At 41.7% G+C, this 22,328-nt stretch overlaps 1 protein-coding gene across 6 annotated transcripts in view; it reads left to right on the forward strand.

The window, feature by feature from the left end:
- Positions 1–22,328, forward strand: part of LOC105486812 (solute carrier family 24 member 3) — a 506,030-nt gene that overhangs the window by 416,924 nt on the left and 66,778 nt on the right. For all 6 annotated transcript variants that reach the window (XM_011749881.2, XM_071079731.1, XM_071079733.1 and 3 more), the window contains exon 7: positions 20,564–20,638. In XM_011749881.2, coding sequence (XP_011748183.1) covers positions 20,564–20,638 — 75 coding nt within the window. The remainder of the gene's footprint in view (positions 1–20,563; positions 20,639–22,328) is intronic.

A 22,328-nucleotide genomic window follows, 5' to 3' on the forward strand; every position in this document is an offset into this window, starting at 1 on the left:
TTCATTTCTTTGCTTTTCTCAACTTGTAGCGGCCACTTACCTTCTTTGACTTGCGACCTCTTCCTTGTATCACTCCACCCTCTTGTTTCCATCATCACATCTCTCACTCATCATCCCTCTGATCCTCCTTCTTCCCTCTTGTAGAGGACCCTTGTGATTACATAAAGCTCACCCAGATAATCCAGGCTAACCTCTCTATCCCAACATCCTTACTCACTTCTGCAAAGTCTCACTTACAAGGTAAGCTAACATATCCTCAGATTCCAGGGAGTAGGATACAGACATCTTCGCAGGCCCCTTATTCAACTGGTCGTACCAGGCACTCTGTTTTTATAGGAGACCATCAAAGAGATTGTTTACATCACCACTGAGCTCAGCACAAGGGAAAAAGAACAACTCTGCTGCAGGATAGGTGTGCCTGACAACAGCTCTGGCATGCTGAAAGGCTCTAGGCACCCCATCCTAGAGGGTCTTTTAAACAATGCTAGGCCTGGTCCTGCAACTCTTAGCGCTGTTTGAATTCGAGAACTGGACCATGTATACTTTGCCTCCTATGCAGAAATTTGCCTTCACAGTAAGTTGTAAGCTCCTACAAGATACGGACAACCTTCCGTTTTATTTTTACTACTTGAGAAAAATAGTTTTTTTATAAAATGCATGTAAGCATAGACTTTCAAGTCATTCAGCTGGCTCCATTCCTGGGCATATGCAGATTTATCAATTTACCGTGATCCTTGGCTTTCCACATCTGTACAATGGAGACAACCTTATGTAGCATATTCTTAGTCAGCCAGGGCTGACATAATAAAATACCACAAACTGGGTGGTTTAAATAATGAAAATTTATTTTTTCACATTTCTGAAAGCTAGAAGTTCAAGCTCAGTGTATTGGCAGAGTTTATTTCTTCCGAAGACTTCCTCCTTGTAGATAGCTGTCTTCTCCCTGTGTCTTCACATGTTCTTCACCTTGTACGTATCTGTGTCCAAATTCATTCTTATAAGAATGCCAGTCATATTGGATTAGGGTCCACCTAATGACCTCGTTTTAAGTTAGTTCCCTCTTTAAAGACTCTATCTCCAAATACAGTCACATTCTGAGGTACTGAGGGTTAGGACTACAACTCATGAATTGGGCTGGGGGAAAGGCACAGATGCCCCCATGACAAGCACCCGTCTTAAGGAGTTGTGTGAGAATTAAATTAATTAAAGCATGCAGAGGAAAGTCCCAAGGGTGATGCCTGGCATTCATAAATATTCAAAAAATGCTGCTGCTGTTATTGTTTGTAAAGGAAGTTGTCCAACACCCCCTCCCACCTCTTTCTATATCTGCCATAAAATAGTTCTCATGTTTCTAAGAAAAAAAAATTCTTATGCCTTCCGTTTCTTTTCAAGTTCCCTACTCAGCATTTATTTTTATAGGCATGGCCATTCCTAAATACTGAGACATCAGCAGTCAAAGGGGAAGCACTGTCAGCTTGTGCTCCATAGTGGTGGTGTTGATGTGCTACTTAAAGGGAAGCTGCCTATCTCTTTGCGATGCTTATTATCAAAGCATGCCTGAGTCAACTTTTCCAGTGCAGTAATGCTGGCTTTGATTTTCACAGACCACTTTTGATATGATTAGCTCGTTCTCTCCCACTCCTGGGAGCCAGCATCTTCTCACTTACAGATGCTGGTTGCCCAGCTGCCACCAGAAATTCTGCTGGGGAGACTCTAGTTCATTTAAGGAGGAAACAAAGGGCTTTAAAATATATAGATCTGAAGCACTCCTACAGTGTTCATCAAAAGGCTTGTCCCAAAATGTTTATATCAACTTTAAAAAGAATACCCCAAAACCAATAATATCCCAAATATCTATCAATAGAGAAATCAATGAACAGATCTAATAGTGCTCAACAATAAAAGAAAAAATTGCTGATACACATGACTTAAATGAAGCTCAAAAATATGCTGAGTGAAAGAAGCAAGCACAAATGTATACCATATGATTCCACTTATATGAAGTTCTAGAACAGTGAAAACTAATCCACAGTGATAGAAATCCAATCTGTGGTTAGCTGGGTGGGGATAAATGAGGTGATTGACTGGAAGCCACTCGGGGACACTTTTCTGCATGGTAGAAATGTTCTATGTCTTGACTGAGGTGGTGGTTACAGGGGCATACAACATCTTATATGCATAAATTTTATTGCTTATAAATGATACCGCAAAAATTTTATTTAAAAACCAATCAACAAATAAAACACCATCCAACCAAGATAGAAGAAAATTAATCTAATTATCTTCACAGTGTGTATGTCTAGGAAAAAGACATTTGACTACATTTTTCATATTTGCGCATGTTATGTCATAGACACAGCCTACTTCTAACTCACTGATGGCTGTGAAATGTACCCAACTTGAGTGGAGGATCTATCTCTTTCTGTGAAGAATCTCACTGCTGGTTCTCAGAACGGACACTTACCTCCCTGGTCTACAAGCTCGTTGAAATAACAGCCTGATACACAAAGGGGAAGGATGAGTTCATCACTGCCCAGATACCAAGAATGCGTAGAAAGGCTAGTCTAGAATTTTTAATGAATTTCCAGAGAACAGAAATAAGACATGGTCATATTGACCTGGAGTATGAAAATCCTTAAACTAAAACACACACAGGAAAAAAGCTGAAGTGGGGATCCTAGAGGGTCTCTCTGAACTTAAAGCACAGAACCAGAAGATTTGGTGTGTGAGTAGGTTGATGGACAAGGAGTAATCAGGTTAATTAATTAATTAAACAAATCTTTGTGCTTCAGGTATCTATTGCTGTGTAACTAGCAACCCCAAACTTAGTGATGTAAAACCACCACCACATAATTCTTCTCAGTGACTCTGTGGTCCAAGACTTTGGACAAATCATAGTAGGGATGGCTTGCATCTTTTCCACTGGAAATACGGGAATAGCTGGAAGTGACATGAATGGCTGGAGCTGGAATTATCTGGAAGATTCTTCACTCACATGTTTGGCACCTGGATTGGGGTGACTTGAAGACTGGGCTCCCCTAGGACTATCACCTGGAGCACCTTTGTATGTTCACTCTATGTGGCTGGGGCGTCCTTACATCATGGCAGCCTCAGGTTATCAGATTCCTTTCATGGCAGCTTAGGGCTCTGAGAGTGAATGTTCCAGAAAATAAGAAAGATCTCCCAAGGCCTTTTATGATCTAGCCTCAAGAGTGACATAACACCACTTCTGTCATGCTCTATTGGTCAAAAAGCCACAAGTCCACCTTTATTCAAGAGGAGGAGACATAGATCCCCAACTCTTGCTGAGAGGAGTGTCAAAGAATGTGTGCCATATTTGAAAACCTCCATCCATCGAGCAAATGGATCAGTTGGTCCTCGTTCGTCACTATCGACAGACTAATGGCTTTCCCAAGACAGTACCAGAAAGATGCTCTTTAAGGCACATGAAGATATGTCTAAAGAGGTTTGTAACTGAGAGAGAAAAAAGGGGTATCTTTGAACTTTCACAATGTTCAATATTGCAGGGGTCTAACCAGGAGCCAAGCATACTTAAGTATTACATTTTACTTTATTTTGGCTTTTGAGCCTATCACACTGACCACACACCTTACAGTGAAGCTTGCCAGTCTACACATCCTATTTACCTCCACAGAGCCAGCAATCAGCCTTCCTGTTTGGAGGAATTTGGGCAAATAGACCTATACACCTGCAAAGAAAACTCATGCTAGCTGCCACATCACTCATCCTCGCAACTAATCCATATGTATAGGCTGCTTCCTCAGGCTGCCAGGCGTCTAAGGATCCTTCCCAAAGGAAGGACCAAAATGGGTAAACAGAGCAGCTGTCTACCAAGTAACCGAAGATAATTCCAGTAATAGAAATCAACTTCTTAAAAGTTTTAATTAGTATCCTCACAGAGCTTCACAGGGATATTGAAGCCATAAAACAAGAATAAGCTGCTATTTAAAAAAAAGAAGACGACGACGGCAGAAGGAGTAAGCAGTAAAAATGAAATTGTTGGCCGGGCGTGGTGGCTCACGCCTGTAATCCCAGCACTTTGGGAAGCCGAGACTGTGGATCACCTGAGGTCAGGAGTTCAAGATCAGCCTAGTCAACATGGTGAAACCCTGTCTCTACTAAGAAAACACAAAAATTAGCCAGATGTGGCAGTGCATGCCTGTAATCCCAGCTTTTTGGGGGGCTGAGGCAGGTGAATCACTTGAACCCAGGAGGCGAAGGTTGCAGTGAGCCGAGATCGTACCACTGCACTCCAGCCTGGACAACAGAGTGAGACTCTGTCTCAAAAAAAAAAAAAATGTTCTTAAAATGTTTAAGTGTGACTTCCAAAATGTAAAATATCACGAAAAGGACCAAAATAGTGGAATTGATATGGTGATGACCAAAATAGAGATTTGAGAGACATACAGAATATTTTTTTAAAGATGATGTTTCAGATAACAGGTTCTGTTTTATCTTAACATAAGAACATAATCTTTTGAATAGGGAGTAGGCCAGCATGTTGAATCCATACGAAAAAAATATGTTCCTAGCACACTATTTGGCTCCACTGTGAGCAATATTCGCTTACTAGTAGCAATAATATAACTGCTATTTATTCTTTAATCCACATTTAAAGCCAATCCTTAGATAAGGCATAGACAACTGAAAGAGGATGACGGATTGGAATGTAAATGTTTTCAATGTTGACAGTGTAAGAATCAAGTTATATCTAAGAAAAGATTAAGAGCGAAGATGAAGAGAAGAGGTGGCTAGATAAGAATGTGAACATTTTTGTTCTACCTAATATGGAATCAAAAGATACTCCTGAAAGCTAATGGTATGTGATACAGAGGAGAAAGCTTCAAAGATAGTAACCCTAATAATTATAACTATCAAATAGATTAGGAGTATAAGAGAATGTAGTGCATAATATAAATTAGCTAAATCTTCATTTTTCTTTTTATTCTATTTACATGTGCAGAACGTGCAGGTTTGTTACATAGGCATAAGCGTGCTGTGGTGGTTTGCTGCACCTATAGACCATTCCTCTAAGTTCCCTCCCCTCACCTCCCACTCCCTGACAGACCCCGGTGTGTGATATTCCTCTCACTGTGTCCATGTGTTCTCATTGTTCAACTCCCACTTAGGAGTGAGAACACGCAGTGTTTGGTTTTCTGTTCCTGTGTTAGTTTGCTGAGGATGATGGCTTATTTTTCAGAGTAGGATTCAATAGATGATACTAAAAGTAGATAAATCTAGAAAGGCCTATTATGATTCTTTTTATTTGGCATTATATAAATAAGAACTCAAAGACCCCAAAATGAAAATAAATAAAAGTGCATACTGCTGCGATATAGGAGGGATGAGATAAGGAACAGTTGTTTTTCATTATCAACCCTTAAGTATTATTTAATTTTGTAATATGTGCAATTTAATTTTATTTAATATGGGAATAAAGTCCTTAAGATAACCACTTGAGGAAGTCAATTTCAAATACCCAAGAAAGGAGGAGTGGGGTGAGGGAGAGGAGAAGCAATGAGAGCAGCTGTCACTTATCATATAAACTTTATTACACGCCAGGCAGTGTTCTAAATCTGTTACATATGTCAGTGCATTTGATCCTCATAAAGACCTTAAGGGGGTGCTATTATTATCCCTATTTTGAAGATGAGGAAACAGAGGCACAGAGACATAATTAATAGCTTGCTCAAGGCCAGACAAGTAGTAGCAGTAATGCAGGCACAAGTGTGTCCTTTTTTTTTTTTTTGTCTTTTCTAACAAGACATCAATAGAAAACAAGATAAGAAGTAGAAGCAAAATACTAGGGTTAGTTTATTGACACCTGAAATAAGGACAAGCAGAAATTTTAAGAATGCTGACCCCAGTGAGGAAGGCTGGGGTAAGGCAAGGAGGGGCCAGAGATTTTTGCTTTTATTTTATACTCAGTTGTCCTGCTTGATTTTTTTAACCATAATCATCAATATCTTTTTTTTCCCTTAAGATATTCAGAGTTTTATTACTTGAAAGCTTTCTCATAATCTGAACAGAGTCCAGATCTGTGGCAAAAATGAAGCAGAAAACAGGACTTAATTCGCCAGTCCTTGAAGATTCTAATCTTTTTTTTTTTTTTTTTTAATGAGACGGAATCTCACTCTGTCATCCAGGCTGGAGTGCAGTGGTGCCATCTCTGCTCACTGCCATCTCTACTACCAGGGTTCAAGTGATTCTCCTGTTTCAGCCCCTCGAGTAGCTGGGGCTACAAGCGCCCACCACCATGCCCAGCTAATATTTATAGTTTCAGAGGAGATGGAGTTTCGTCGCGTTGGCCAGGCTGGTCTCCAACTCCTGACCTCAGGGAAAGATTCTAACCTTTGTGACAGGATCCACAAAGATCTGTAAATTTCCTCAGTTGGAGTAACAGCAGTCTTTCAGCTTTCAATGATCTCACAACTAAGTCAGCTAGGCATTGTACGATTCTTCCTAAGGATCTGTTGGAAGAAGAGAAGCTGGTCACAGGAAGTACTAGTAGTATGAGAATTGAAAGTACAGTATAGGTAGTATTGTTTTCTTTTTTTGTTGTTGTTTTGTTTTGTTATTATTATACTTTAAGTTCTAGGGTACCTGTGCACAACGTGCAGGTTTGTTACATATGTATACATGTGCCATGTTGATGTGCTGCACCCATTAACTCGTCATTTACATTAGGTATATCTCCTAATGCTATCCCTCCCCCCTCCCCCCACCCCACAACAGGCCCTGGTGTGTGATGTTCCCCTTCCTGTGTCCAAGTGTTCTCACTGTTCAATTCCCACCTATACAGTGAGAACATGCGGTGTTTGGTTTTTTGTCCTTGCGATAGTTTGCTGAGAATGATGGTTTCCAGCTTCGTCTATGTCCCCACAAAGGACATCAATATCATTTTTAAATAAAAATATTCTTGTCACAACTGTAATTCTAGCACTTTGGGAGGCCAAGGAGGGCGGATCACTTGAGGTCAGGAGTTCAAGGCCAGCCTGCCCAACATGGTGAAACCCTATCTCTACTAAAAAGACAAAAACTAACCAGGTGTGGTGGCGGGTGCCTGTAATCCCAGCTACTCGGGAGTCTGAGGCAGGAGAATCACTTCAACCCAGGAGGCGAAGGTTGCAGTGAGCTGAGATCACGCCACTACACTCTAGCCTAGATGACACAGCGAGAATCTGTTTCAGAAAATATATATATATTTTTATTTTTGTGTCATACAAAACCTACAATTATCACTGAACTTTTAAGTTAAAATCAGATCGAAATAGGAAGAAATTGATGAAAACTCAGTTTATGACCCTTTGTCTCCTAAGATTGGAGATATAATTTGTATGGGTGTGTGATTTTTGCAACCAAATGCACCCTTAGGAAATTTGACTTAAATATTTTATTATGTTAGGTGTTTGTTTCTTTTGAAGGAAAACATATTTACATTTTCTTGCCAGTACTTCTATTCAGTTTTTAAAGGCCGGTAATTAGATTTTACCAGTCTTGTGCATCAGATACAAAGTGAGACTGACTATCTGACCCTTAAGGCCACACCATAAAAGACTATATGGCTTCTGCCTGTCCTCTTGGGACACTTGCATTTGGAGCCTGAGCCCCCATTTAAGTTGTCTGACTACCCCGAGGCTGCCCTACTGTAAGGAAACCCTGGCCGCAACTTCGGCCCGTAGACCCATCTGAGATCCCTGTCCACAGTCAGTGTCAGCTACCTGTCGTCATTCTGGCAAACAAACCTTCAGACGATTTCAGCCCCAAGCCTCTGAGTCTTCCCAGCTATAAAATTAAACCCAGCAATTCCACACATCTTGTTTTATGCTGATGGACCTCTCAAAGTAAATTTTTATTATAAACATAAAAGGGATATTAAAACAGATCTGCCTTAGAGGCAGAGTGATGGATAGCAGTGCTGCCGGTGTGTGGACTCTGAGATAATCCTGAAGCATGTACAAAATGCACTGTGACTTCTCGAAATCTCATCCACATAGATGGGGCTCTCTTCACTGTTGTGTGGGACTGGGGAGTGTTAGGGTATTTCTCATTTTTTTATTGTCTCACATCTATTAGCCTCACAGAGTGTAGCAGGAGGGAGCAGTGGTCTCAGTCCCTATCTCATGTTAGAATTACTTGGGGGTATTTGAAAAACCCCAGTGGCTGGGCCACAGCACAGCTCAGCTAAATCAGAATCTCCGGGGGTAGGACCCAGGCATGAGTATTTCATAAAGCTTCTTGGTGATTCCAATGTACAGCCAAAGTTGAAAACCAGGGCCTCCCTGAAACAGTTTGATTCAGAAGGTCTGGGGTAGGTGGGCCCGGGAATCTGTACTTATCAAAAAGACCCAGGTCATTCTTACAATGATGTAAGTTAGGGTCTTACCTCAACAAGGGGCTAACCATGTGCACTCTGCAGTAATTCAGACCGGGCTCAAAATGTAGTCCTGTCACTTTCAAACTATGAACCTCACCAAGCCTTAGTTTTCTCATCTGTGAAATGGGAATATTAAAAGTTTGCAAGAAAAACGAAGGCATGTAAAGTGCTGAGCACAGTGTTTGACACTTAAGAACCAGTTGTTAAATGTTGGCTTTTGCAGGGAGAGGCTTCAGCACAGGCCATGACCTCCTGGAAAACAAGAGGTTCCTGACAGCCCCAAATCATTCGGGGGGGTCTTTTCTTCCCTAGGAATGAGATAAGGTGCTGTAGTCAAGGCCACTATTTGCAAATGTTCACTGTCCCTTATGTGTATATGCACAGTAATCCTTTCATTCTGAAATCTTATAATCTTCTCATACGTTTTTGCATGGATTCTTACACATTGCTGAGCATCTGGTATGGGTAAATATTACCATTCCAGGTGGAAAACTGAAATAAGGAAGTGCATAGGCAGCACTCTTGATCACACAGTACAGGAAGGGTGAAGGTGAAGAGAAACTCAGGCTTCCACGCCCCACACACACACCCTAAAATATGGAGGAAAATAAAGGAAGGAGATGAGGCTGCAGATGGAACCCATTCTCCCTTGTCTCAGCCTTCTCTGCACAATATAAGCACATATTTTTATCACTGTACTTCCGGGCTGCAAATTGATTACCTTTCTGATCCCGTGAACAGCTAAGGTGCTAACTACACTCTGCTTAGATGGTCTTCATTTGCAAACTGAAAATCCACGTAAATACTTTGATAACACAATCTTCCCCTATGTTTTTGGCTAAAAAATATTCAGCTCCTTAAGGAAGGGTTCTTTGTTGGCTGGTTGACTTATTGACTGCCTTAATCACCCAATTCCCTCAGCTCTCATCTTTATTGTCCAACACAGATCAAACCTAGATGTGTTATTGATGTGGTACTTTGTTTTAATTCTCAATTTCTTTAATTCAGGGGGGAAATATCTTTCAAGCACACATTAAAGAAATGTTCTTGTGTTCAATTTGCCCTGGTTGCAGAATTGATTCATGAGTGTCACCTGCTTTCCCTACCCTGAGTCATAGAAATTACTTAAAATAGATCATCTGAAGATCAGCTGGGACCAGATGAGCCACACAGTCCTAGCAATCAATATTGTTTAGTATAAAAATATCACTGTTCGCCCCTAAGAGAAGAGGGTGCCCGGCATCTGCATCTGAGGGGGACAGGTGTTTCCCTTCCAACCTAGAGCTCACACCAAATATGTAGAAGGGTTTTACTTGGGGGGTTGGGAGGAGTCACCCACATTTTTAAACACATGCTCCATTTTAAGCCAGAATAGCTCCTGATACTGTGAAAGTCCCCTTCACTGCCAAACACCAGGTAGAAATCTTAATTTTAAAAGCACAATCAACTTTTCTTCTTGGTTGTTAATTGATGAAACCAGAAAACCTTGGATCCTTCCAGATATGAACCAGAAACTTCTAAATCCACGTCCAAGCCTGTGAATTGAAAAATAGCTGGCTCTTCTGTCTTTCTATTCTCTTTGTTTTTAGCATTTTGATTTTTAGAGGGATGAGAGAAAAATGGAGCATCTGTCCCATGTGATTCTATTACTGGCTCTCCTAACACCATGAAAAATATCAGCTTCTGCATTCTGATAATATTATAGATGTCAAATGCTAGTGTAATGATGTATGTAATTTTAGGCAGGGTCTTACTTCCAAAAGCTTAAACTCAAATGCATAGTCTTAGCTGTCTGATTTCTGAACTCACCTGGTATATATTCACTTCCATTTTTGTCAGCACTTCAAATATAATGTTGAGTGAACTCCACACTATTTTGGAGACCAAGTACTATTATGGTGTATTCAGATCAGGATGCCAAAAGGATTCCTCAAGCTAGAGATTGCTCTTAGGTTTTGTAATTCATAAAACAAGGAAATAAATATTTGCTCCCCACATAGATCTAGCTACTAATCTGGCAGGTATACATTTTAAGATAAATTCAGCACCCCTCTGGTTTGGAGTTCTTTATACCGTCTTTTGAGTGGAAGGAATAGGAAGGGTTGAGGGGAGCAGGAATTTTCTAACATGGTTCTATCCATTGTACAAAAGGATGATTTCCCCCAGCATCTTCAACAGGGTTGCTGCTCAAAATAGATGAAATATGAAGCCCCATACAAGTGGTGCTTCTAACTTGCAACTTCAGCCCGTGCAAGGAGTCACAAGGTGTCCCAAAGGTCCCAGATGACTCTCTGTGCCTGCTGCATCGCGTCCAGATCCCACTTCTCATGGGGAGGGCCATGGACCTCCTCCTCAGCCTCTCACTCTTTGCATTTCCAGTTTCATGGGTGTGACTCAGACCCTGAATTCTCTGTTCTCTAAGCGAGCAGGACTCACACTACAATAAGCACCTGAGCCACCTGGGCACGTTGGTGGCCTGCAGGTTCTGATGCAGCAGGTCTGGAGGGAGGCCTAAGAGTTGCTTTTCTAACCAGCTCCCGGGCGATGCCGACACCACTGTGCCCATGTGTTTTGGGATAAGCAACAGGAGGCACACACTTAGCTGTGGGGAGAGTGTCTATTCAGTCCTCACAGAAATGACTCCAGTTCCGCACTCACCAGTCTGAGGTAACAGAATTAATATTGTGAGCCACTTTAATTCTTCCTGCAAAACTGTAAATATAACCAGGTTTCTCTCTATGATAATGAATTTAACAGACAGCACTCTTAATCAAAATCTACAGATAACCCCAAACAGTGTTTTTGCCATTAGTTTAACCTCCTCCACCTGAATTTGTATCAACATAGCCAGAATGGGCTGAGAGCCCATTTCCTCCTGTCCCCTTCTCCAGAGGACAATTAGATGACCAAATGCCAGGAACTAAAAAGGAGTAGTACCTCAGGGCTTCCATCTCTGAAAACTAGATTAGGGGGTGGCTGAGCATGAATGAGAAAAAATATATACATCTTTATTTTCACCAAGCAGTTTTATCTAGCATTTGGTCTCATTATACGTGAGGCAACAACCATAGTCACATCAGCTGTATCTGTGATGTTGTCTCCGATAGAAATGTGAGCAATCACGTGCTGGATTACAGTCACCGCAGTTATCTCAGAGCTCTTCTCATTCGTCACTACTTCGGAGTGAATGACTAACTCTTCTTATAATAAAGAAATGTGGCTGGGCGCGGTGGCTCAAGCCTGTAATCCCAGCACTTTGGGAGGCCGAGACGGGCAGATCACAAGGTCAGGAGATTGAGACCATCCTGGCTAACACGGTGAAACCCCGTCTCTACTAAAAATACAAAAAACTAGCCGGGCAAGGTGGCGGGTGCCTGTAGTCCCAGCTACTCCGGAGGCTGAGGCAGGAGAATGGCGTAAACCCGGGAGGCGGAGCTTGCAGTGAGCTGAGATCCGGCCACTGCACTCCAGCCCGGGCGACAGAGCAAGACTCCATCTCAAAAAAAACAAATAAATAAAATAAAATAAAGTAAAATAAAATAAAATAAAGAAATGTACTGGCTCTTGTTAATAAGGAAACACATATATTAATGAATCTCTATTTTTCAATGTTTTGATAACTAGATTTCAATAAATCAGTTTCCTAGTAATTCTGTTATTTATTTTATGCCTTTTAACACACTATTCTGCAAAGGGATCCACAGAGCGTCAAGGGGTGCATAGCACAGAAAATGTTTAAGAACCCCAGAGCACCATGTCAAATGTGGAAGAGATGGCAACTGATTGTGTTCAGCATTGTTGATGCTAATTAATATAATTGTTTTAGATCAGGGATCACAAATGCATATTCCTGCAAGCCTCAGCTGTATAGAATAAATAAGCGGAGTGGTTGGGTCTAAGGACAATAAGTAGTATATGGCATCTGACTCTTGGCCTTAGGAGTTGGGGGCAATGAAGAGGTGGGTGACCCATGCAAGCAGATGAACGCACATCCCATCTAAAGCGGGCACCACTGAGCAGCTCCACAGTGACACAAGTTGCCTGGTCTTCAGATTTTTCCAAGAGAAACCAAAAGTCTTGATGTTGTGGACGTCCCTCCTTAAAAAAAAATGCAATGTGCACTTTAGCAACTATTTCAACTAACAAGAAACAAAGAAAAAATTCTAATCAGGCCAAACAACCAAAATAAAATAGGGGCTAAGGCCGAGGACCGTGGCTCACACCTGTAATCCCAACACTGTGAGAGGCCAAAGCAGATGGATTGCTTGAGCCCAGGAATTCCAGATCAGCCTGGGCAACATGGTAAAACTCCATCTCTACTAAAAATACAAAAAATCAGCTGGGCATGGTGGCATGTGCCTATAGTCTCAGCTACCTGGGAGACTGAGATGGGAGGATTACCTGAGATTGGGAAGTTGAGGCTGCAGTGAGCCGAGACTGCATCACTGCACTCCAGCCTAGGCAATGAGAGTAAGACCCTGTCTCAAAAAAAAAAAAAAATAGTGGTTAATATCCAGCATAAGATAAATAGGCAACGTAGAACAGGTTCAACTTGCCCTTTGTCCTAAGAATATTTAGTTCAAAATCACTAAACTTCCAATCTTGTGCTTATCTAAAGAAAGTCAAAATCGTTATTTTAATGAACATCCGAAATCTAATAAGTATGGTTACTAGATTTAGCAAACCAGAATACAGTATATTACATTAAATTTTAATTTTAGATAAGCAACTATACTATTTTTAGTATACTGTATGTTCCATGTGATATTTGAGATGTGCTTATCTCAAATATCCAAGTTATTTTTTTATTTGTATTAAAAAATGACTTGGTATTTTCCTGAAATTCTGATTTTGCTGGGCTTCCTGTATTTTAGCTGGCAACTTTTCTAATAAGCCAACCCCACGTTGTGATGGAGTAATTACTATTAAAATTAATGTGTAATATTAACAATAACAGTTAACATTGTAATTGCATTTGTGTTTTGTTTGAATAGCGTTTTTGTTGAAGCACCACATACACTTAAGAAAGTGCACCTGTCCTAATCCAGCTCCATGGCATTTCACAAAGTGGGTACACCCGGTAACCAGCACCCTGATCAAGAGGAAGAACAGTCATGGCCTCTGAGAGCCCCTCGTGGCCTCTTTCAGATACTAGCCTTGCCTCCAGGGGAACACTACTCCTGACTTAAAATGACATGAATTAGTGTGGACTGCTTTTGAGTCTTATACAAACGTGATTGGGTTGTACTTTAAAAATTACAAAATTCTCTGTGTGTGTGTCTGTGTGTGTGTGTTTGTGTTTATGCTTTCTCTGAATATTGGATTACTGTGTAAGTCCATGTTTTTGGCTACAGTAGACAGTGCTCATGCCCCACCCGTGGCCTCTCACCCTTACCAGTTCAGTTCCCACTGGCCTGACTTCCAATAGCCAAAACCTGCGTTTCTTTGTCTGGGGGCTCCTCTCGGTCACAAAAGCCCATAATTTCTGCCCTGGGGATAGGAAGTGCCAGAGAATTTACACTCCTAGGTGCAGCTCTCAACCAATGACCAATGGGAGTGGGTGGATCAATACCCTGGCTCCCTCTCCTCTCAGAGGCATGTTCCATCCATGTGGTCTCCCAGGGTCCCCACTAAGATGGAGCCCCAGTTGCCCACTGCCATGACTTGGTTATTATCTTCCTTCCACCACCTGCCTCACTTCCCACTCTCCTAACAATTATCCTAGAATCACCTCCCCAGATAAACTATTTGCATTCAAATCTGGGTCTGTTTCTGGGTGAATCCAAGCTAATATATTTGGTTAAATTAAATTACCCTAAATGCCCTACATTTATTCAACAAATTTGTATCAAGTACCTAGTACTGCCAAATGCTGTGCTGGGTGCTGGCACATCAATGCCTGGCAGTGAATGTAGATGTCCTTACACCCGGTACCCAGAATGGGCGAAGGGAGCCAGGGGCACTGCAGGGAACAGCCCTGTGTCGTCAAGTCCAGAATTTTCTTCCCTACAGCAGAGCTGACTCCCTGTGAATTCTGATGTGTAGGGGAACACTCTGAACTACCAAATTTTGAAGGCCTAGCAGGAAATAACTTACACTTAACATGAAAACTGCACATAATTTTGTGGATGATTGAGAAGGCATGTCTGAGTCCCGAGGCATCTCCAGGTCATTATGAGCATCCGTGGTTATTGTTCAGCAAGATCAATGAAGAGCACTCAAGAGATTATTCTATGTCTGCACTGTCCTGATGTGGCCTTATTTTTATTTAAATCTGTCTCCACTAGAAGCTTGTTTATTTGTCATTTGTTTTTCTTACACAAAACTGGAACTCAAAATGAGTTTTCTTTAAAAAATTAAATTAAAAGTGTGAATTTATTTGTGTGCCTGGTTGGGAAGATTAATAAGCAGCAGTTCACTGTATTTTGCAAAAGCATGTTATTGTCTTTTTACATAGCTCAATTATTACTGTCCATTTTCGATAGTGAACTTCTAGAAAACAAGAGTCATTTGTATTTCAGTGATTTTTCCCAGCATAGAAGTTTTTTAAAAGTGTACTTCATGAGCAGACAGTAGCACTGAGGTTTCCCTGTGGGAGGAAAAACCCACATCAGGCCTGTCTGAACTTCAGCACCACTTAGTGTCCTTAGGTGGTTTCAGGGACACCCCAGAGCCCCATCCTCACTGCAGATCAGGTGGCTGTGTTCCCCAAGATGAGAATTGGCTGTAGAAATTGTGTCAGCTCAAAAGCTTGGAACAAAACTCATGTTATGATTTCTCAAATCCCTTTTCATGAAATGTGTGTGAAATAACAACATTTCTCATAGACAGTAACAGTTTTATGTTTTATGTTATGTTAACGATTACGTTGTTTTGTTTGCTTCAACTGTTTTTTTTTTAAGAGCAAGTACTCACCAATTGAGAGTATTTGTGCCTTTTAAAAGGTTCCTGCAGTGTCAGGTGATATTGTTCATCAGAAAAAGTTATCATAAATATTGTATCATATTACAGATACACAGTCTATCCTCATATATACTATATGTGTATTATCATATATACAAATAGCTGTATATAGATTCACAATGCATATCTGTACCCAGAAAGTGTATGGTTTTATCATAAACAATTACTTTTAACCTCTTAGAGGCAGCCAGAATTTCAGAAGAGAATGTGTTGTTTTGAAAGTGTGAATTATTTTTTGCATTATGCCACTCTGAAACGAAATGAAAGTGTAAGAAGCAAACTGAAGCTGCATGTTCAATGGAGAATGTGTGAAATGCATTCCATAAATAGAAAAAGAAATATCAGGATGAAATTCCAGCTGGGTGGGATTCCTAGAACTATAGGGGGAAAACAGAGCCTCTGGCTAAATCTGTGGAGGAGTGGATGGACTCCTGTAATCTGCACCATCTATGTTATTGATCAGTGAGGTCAAGGACAGAATTACTCACTGTTGGTTTTCTCCTGGGACCTCTAATCTGGTCTCTTTGCCAGAGTGATTTGTCTTTCTTCCATGCAATCATTTTGCAAAGGGCTACAGAAGGTGACCTGTCTTCTCATCAGCCTGCTGTGGCTTGGGGGACACCTGCCAACAGATGCAAAGAGACTCCCATTTGATGCAGAGATGCTAACATGTCTCCCTCTGCCAGGAGATGTGTTCAGGGCTGAGCCACATGGCTTCTGGCCTTCATCTAGAGATAAGTGATCCTTCACTGAGAGGCAAAGGGAACCATATGGAGTCCAGAAGACCAGGGTATTCATGTTTGTGAAACAGTGAAACACTCAACCCACAATGAGCTGTAGTGGTGTTTTATTTTTGTAAATTAAACAGGTCAAATGGACAGGTAGTTTCAGTGTTTATTTAACTGATTCTCTTCCTCCTAGAATATATCCATATCTAGAATATATCCTTTCCATATCTACATTCCTATCTACAGTCTTTATAGTAACTCTTTTTTTGCTTTGATCACTTACCTCGATTCTCTTGAAAGCAGTTTATTTTAAAATGTAGCTGTGGTCACTGGTTTTTGTTTTTTGTTTTTTATTTATTTATTTTTTTTTTTTGTCTCTCAGCCTTCAACTATTCTCTTTTTTGGCTACAATTTCTATTATACTTGTTTTAATGGCTACAGTGAGGGAGAAAGGAAAATCCCCATGGGAGGCAATCGCAAGTGGGTGCCTGCTTTTCACCTTTGCCTGTAGTGAAGCATTGTAGTATAGTGTCTGGGAACAGGGACCCAAGGCCCAGGCTTCCTGGATTCAAATCCCAAACTCTTTCCCACTGCTAGTATTACCAACCTGGCTTAGTACTCAAATTCATCAAGCCCAGGTTGCTAGGAAGTGAGGGTAAGTCAAATGGTATTAGCCTCTGCAAGGATACAGAACCCTTCTAAACCTTCTTCTTTGCAGGAAGGGTCAGATAAATATTGCTTTTGTGGTGAGTGGTGGTGTCAGAAAGGTAAGTCAGAGGTGGACATGAGTTCATGATCACAGTTCTCACTGTAAGTACCATAGAATTGTGAATTATTTGGGTGTGTATGCCTTTCTAAATTCCTTCTAGAGTGTGGAAAGAATTCTTTGGTTTGATGCCTTCTTACCTGTGCTCCAGTTTGTCATCTCTATGCAAAAAAAAAAAAAAAAAAAAAGATTTTGCTCTGAATATGGGGCTGAAACTTGATTACAATCCAAACATTGAAAACTATTCTATTTATAAAGAAGAAAAAGGATATCACTATCCACCCACATTTGACATCTAGACCTAGTACAAGATATATTTCTTGCAGAAGTAAAACTAAGTGGATAATTTGTGATATGCTTTCCTATCTTTATTTTTATTAAAGTTATATGGGCACAGAGCTTAAAGAGGCAACCCATTCTAGAAAGCTTATTATGGAAAACAGCCATCCTCCAGTCCCACCATCACCATTTCCCCACTCTTCTAAGGTAACTACTTTCCATTAGTTCCTGTTCCTGATATTTGCTCAGTATCTCTAAATAACCTACTTAGATGGCAGCTACTTGATTTTTTCAGTTACAGGCATTCTCCATTTATTTCACAGTATAGAAGAGGAGGGTTTGCGTCTCTTTTAGCCTCACCCATCTCACTACCCAGCCCCCATCTTCCCCTAAAGAGTTATAAGTTTGGTTAGAAAATATTCTGCTTAGTTTATTATCACTTTATGACCACTCTTCATAGTTGAGCCATTAATATACAATGGTTCATCTTCTTTGGGGCACAGTCCTATGTTTACCTTGTGGCTTATAATTGTCTTTTTTATTGTTTGCTTGCTTAGTTTTTTATGTTCTCTTCTTAGAGTTCTCTAATCTTCTTTCTGTAGATTCAAAATTATCAACTGCTCCATCAATTTTGTCCTTCTGGCAACATTTTTTCTGTAGTCTTCTGAGTCACTCCAATCTGGCTAGGTTGTTCTCTAAGCCTGCTGTAAAAATTTCATTTTGGAATTTCCTTTTATCATCCTTCTAAATTCTCCCTTCACTGTCATTCTAGAAATCCCCTTTAATTATCATCATAGATTCTGGTTGCTTGGTATTATGTTTTATTGTAACATAATTATATGTAACAAGTGCTTTACTCCCTTATTTTGGTGGAGTACATTCTCCAGTAGCTTTTTCAGAAAGGACACATAGGAGGCAAATTTTCTGAGACAACTAAAATCTTATTTTTATTCTTTTCTCATTTTTAATTAATAATTTGATTGGGCATAGAAATGCAGTTGTTTTCCTTTCTAATTTTGAGAGCATTACTCCATTTTTTGCTAGCTTTCCATGTCTTTGTTGAGTACAAAATGTCACTCTAGTTTTTATTTTTTGTATATAAACCTGCTTTCCTCTGTCTGGTAATTTCTAGGGTCTGTTATTTGTCCCAGTGTTCTGAAGATTTATGATTATCTGCCTCGATGTACGTCTTGTTTTGTTTATTGTGCACTCAGTGAGATAAACTCAGAGGACCCTTTTGCTATGAAAATGCATGTCCTTAACTTCTGGAATGGTTTCTGAATTATTTATTTGATCATTTCCTCCCTCTGTGTTCTCTGTTTTCTGGAACTTCAATTCTTCAAATACTGGATCTCTTATTTTCTATTAAGGTAAAGAATGAGCATTAACTGGGCTGTATGAAGTAAGGAAGGAGGTTTGGAGAATAAATTCTTAAACAGTCTTTTGATTGTTCTGTTTTCAGGTCCATCTTTATTCTAACTTTTAGAACATTCCCAATTATTCTTCTGCTTTCCAGCTTCCAAAATTTTGTTGCTCTGATCAGCTCCTCTGTTCCTTTTGCATTGTGGGTTTATGACCTGTTTGCAAAAAACCCTTTAGTATTATCTCGTTATGGTATAACAAGAATGGTAATGGTATGTGTTCAATCTGCCGTTGTTAACTAAAAGCCCAAGTAATGTGTTAAAGAAATTCAAAATGGATATTTGCCACATGTTTTAAGCCCATTTGTCTGATTATAATGAAGTGAATAAATACAACCTTTTATGACCTGCTGGAAAATGAACAATTTAGTCCAATTTAATCTATTGCATAAATGGTGAGTGATGACCACAGATTCTAAGAGTTTACAGTACTGACAGAGAATGATAAAAGGGTAAAGAATACTTTATATTTATTCTAACGTGATTTTTCTGATGTGAGTTCTCTTCTTGACAACCCTGTCATGTGTGACTTAGATCTGCAAATGCTTCACCTAATAAGGCAAAATTAGCTACAGGAAATAACTAAGTGTTCATATAAGAAGTGGGGAATGCGTTAATGGAAAGAGACTGGCCTCGTTATTCATTTATGGTCCTATGTAAGTCATGCCTTTCATGTTATTTGAATCCAGAAAACCTCCAGTTTGACTTGGTCTGATCTTTACAGACTTGCACAGCAGTCAAGGAGGGTAGAGGCTCAGGGACTGCACGTCCCTGGGGTTCCTTTTTCCCACTGTGTTTGGTGTAGCGTGTGCCTGTCATTACCCCTGCTGAGAGTGTTGACTTGTGCTGTCTCTTTTTTCACTTACTAGGCCAAGGGCAAAAGTAGCCAGGCAAACATCCTGTGCCCATGGGGTAGTCGGTACTCTTCTAGGGAAGGGAAAGGGACTTGCCAGTGACAGCCCTTGGGACAAGGTGTGTGAACTCTCCCAGACTTATTTGTAAGGTCTGCCAAAGTGAACCTACACTGTAAAGACAGAAGAATACTAAATATTCCTTAATAAGAGACTTTGAAGAACTTTCCAGGGAGAAATAATTCTTTCTCCAGAACAGAAGCCTGAACCTGACATCCAGAGCTCTCTCCCCACCACTTCTAGCCCTGGCTCCTCTGCCCTCCTTTGGACCTGGCAGCCCCCTCCTCTTGCAGGGCAAGGCTGCTTTAGCCTCCAGCAATGTGCCTATCAGCCTCGTCTCAGCAGAGCCAGCATCTCTTTAAAAAGGGACATCTCCAAATGCCAAGAACATTTTCCCCTGGATCAGTGTGCAAATCAATCTTTCAAAGATTCTGATTAAACCAGGGGTCAAATGCCAGCAAGACCAGGCATACAATGGAGATGAGGGAAGAAGGTCTGGCGGAGACAGGCTTGTCCACACCCCTTCTGAAGGACGGCAGCGGCAGCCCAGCACAGGTTGCTCACTCCATGGGGCAGGACAGGCTGCAGCAGACGCTAGAGTCATGACAAAGGCACAGGTTAGGATTGCTCCTCCTATCCCCTTGACGTTATGGATGTCAAGGCAGGCCTGTTCCTGGGGCACGTGAGTCTCCTCTGATAGGCAACTTTGCATTAAGGATTCCCTGGGCCTCGCTGCACCTTCCTCAGACTGCCTGGCAGCTGGGACAGTGCACCCAACCATCCCTGTCTTCTTTGCGGGGGTCAGACACGCATCACAGGTGGACAGGCTGCATGTCCAGCTCCCCCGATGCCCCATTTTCTATCACCGGCTCTTTCCCCCTAACAAAATTGTTGCAGGTTTAAGTCCATCTTCATGTCTGCCTCTCAGAAGATCCAGACTAATATGCCTAAATACTTGAATAAATTCCTATTGATTGGCAGATGGATTGGGTGCAGGACAGGAGGCCTAGACAGGAAGCTGGCTGAGCCTGCAGGAGTCCCACCGTCTCATTTGTACAGTCTATATCCTGTTTGACTTTGTTTCCCTTCTCCTGCAGGTTGTGGCTCTTTCCTCCTGGTGCCTGCTGAGGGATTCGATTTACTACACGCTGTCTGTGATCGCGCTCATCGTGGTGAGTCGCTCTGGCCATTTCAGCTCCCATCAGTGCTCTTTTAAGCACCAGGGGTGGTGTGCGGCTCCTCCACGTGGAGTTCACTAGAGGTCACCGGTGGCGAGTGCGTGATGCATGTCTTTGCTTGGAGGCAGATTTCTTTCTTTCAGCTACTTTGATCACCCAGAACTCAGCCTGACCAATTGCTGGTCAGAACTGGCATTTAGACTTGGGTTATCTGGGTCTGTGAGAGTCCATGGCCGTTCTCTTGAGACCCTGCTGAGCATGGCTCTTCTGTCACTTCATTGGCATCCCTAGCTTTGGACATCACTTCTCCCCCTTCTCACTCTGTATGCTCTGCCAGGACTCCCTGCCCTCCCACAGAGCCCATTACCGTGGCCACCTTTGTGCCAACACCAACACCCGTATACTCAGCTACTTAGCAGTGACACCTCCCTGAGGTCCCGTGGTGGATAAAGAACTCTCTACTAGACATCTCCATGCCCCAACTCAACACGTCCCTAAATAGAATCCTTCCTCTTTTTTTTTTTTTTTTTGAGATGGAGTCTTGCTCTGTTGCCCAGGCTGGAGTGCAGTGGCATGATCTTGGCTCATTGCAACTCTGCCTGCCAGGTCCAAGTGATTCTCCTGCCTCAGCCTCCCGAGTACCTGGGACTACAGGCATGCACCACCATGCCTGGCTAATTTTTGTATTTTAGTAGAGATGGGGTTTCACCATGTTGGCCGGGCCAGTCTCCAACTCCTGACCTCAAGCGATCTGCCCGCCTCAGCCTCCCAAACTGCTGGATTTACAGGTGTGAGCCACCGCACCCGGCCCCTAAATAGACTTTTGATGTTTTCCCCAGGACTTGCCTTTCCATATATTTCAGTCCCCGTTCCTATCTTAGCCACAAACTGGGAATGAGATTAAACTGACCTTTCCCTCAACTCCCAGCATACCCATGTGGCTTAGTTTTTCTGTGGATTTCAGCTTACCACAATCTCCCCAGTGCATTCCTCCAGAACTGACTTCAGCTGAGGCTCTCTGCATTGCAGGCCTGACACAGCAGCTGCTGCAGTTCATGGCGGGTCAGTGTTTCCGTGCAGTGCATCTCCACCGCTTACTCCCCACTTCTCTCTACCCCCAGCCAGTCCTCACGGCCATCCAACTGGCGTCTCCACAAAGAACCCCTGCAAATGCTTCTATCCCTTGTTCAACTGCTCAGTGGCTCTGTGTCATCTATGGGGAAAAAATCATACTCTTTAGCGTGGCAAGCTGGGCTGTCCACAAAAAGGGTGAAAAATTGGAAAGAAGATTGAAATAGGAGTCGGGAGATCTGACTCCTAGTTCTGCTTGCCCCTTTACCATCATGGTTAACTTTATGTGTCAACTTGACTGGGCTAAGTTGTGTCCAGATGGGCTGGTGAACGTATTTCTGGCTGTCTGTGAGAGTGCTTTTCAGAAGAGATCAGTGTCTGAATCCTAAAAGATCACCCTCCCTACGGTGGATGAGCATGATTCAATTCACTGAGGGCCCAAATAGAACAAAAAGGCAGAAGAAGGGTGAATGTGCCCTTTCTGCTTGAGCTGGGCTATGAATCTTCTCCTGTCCTCAGACATCAGTGACATCAGTGCTTCAGGTTCTTGGGCCTTTGGATTCAAACTGGGACCTACAGTCCTGGCTTCCCTGGTTCTCAGGCTTTCAGGCTT

The sequence above is a fragment of the Macaca nemestrina genome, chromosome 15 (genome assembly GCF_043159975.1).
Source record: "Macaca nemestrina isolate mMacNem1 chromosome 15, mMacNem.hap1, whole genome shotgun sequence".
In the NCBI taxonomy this organism is placed as follows: domain Eukaryota; kingdom Metazoa; phylum Chordata; class Mammalia; order Primates; family Cercopithecidae; genus Macaca; species Macaca nemestrina.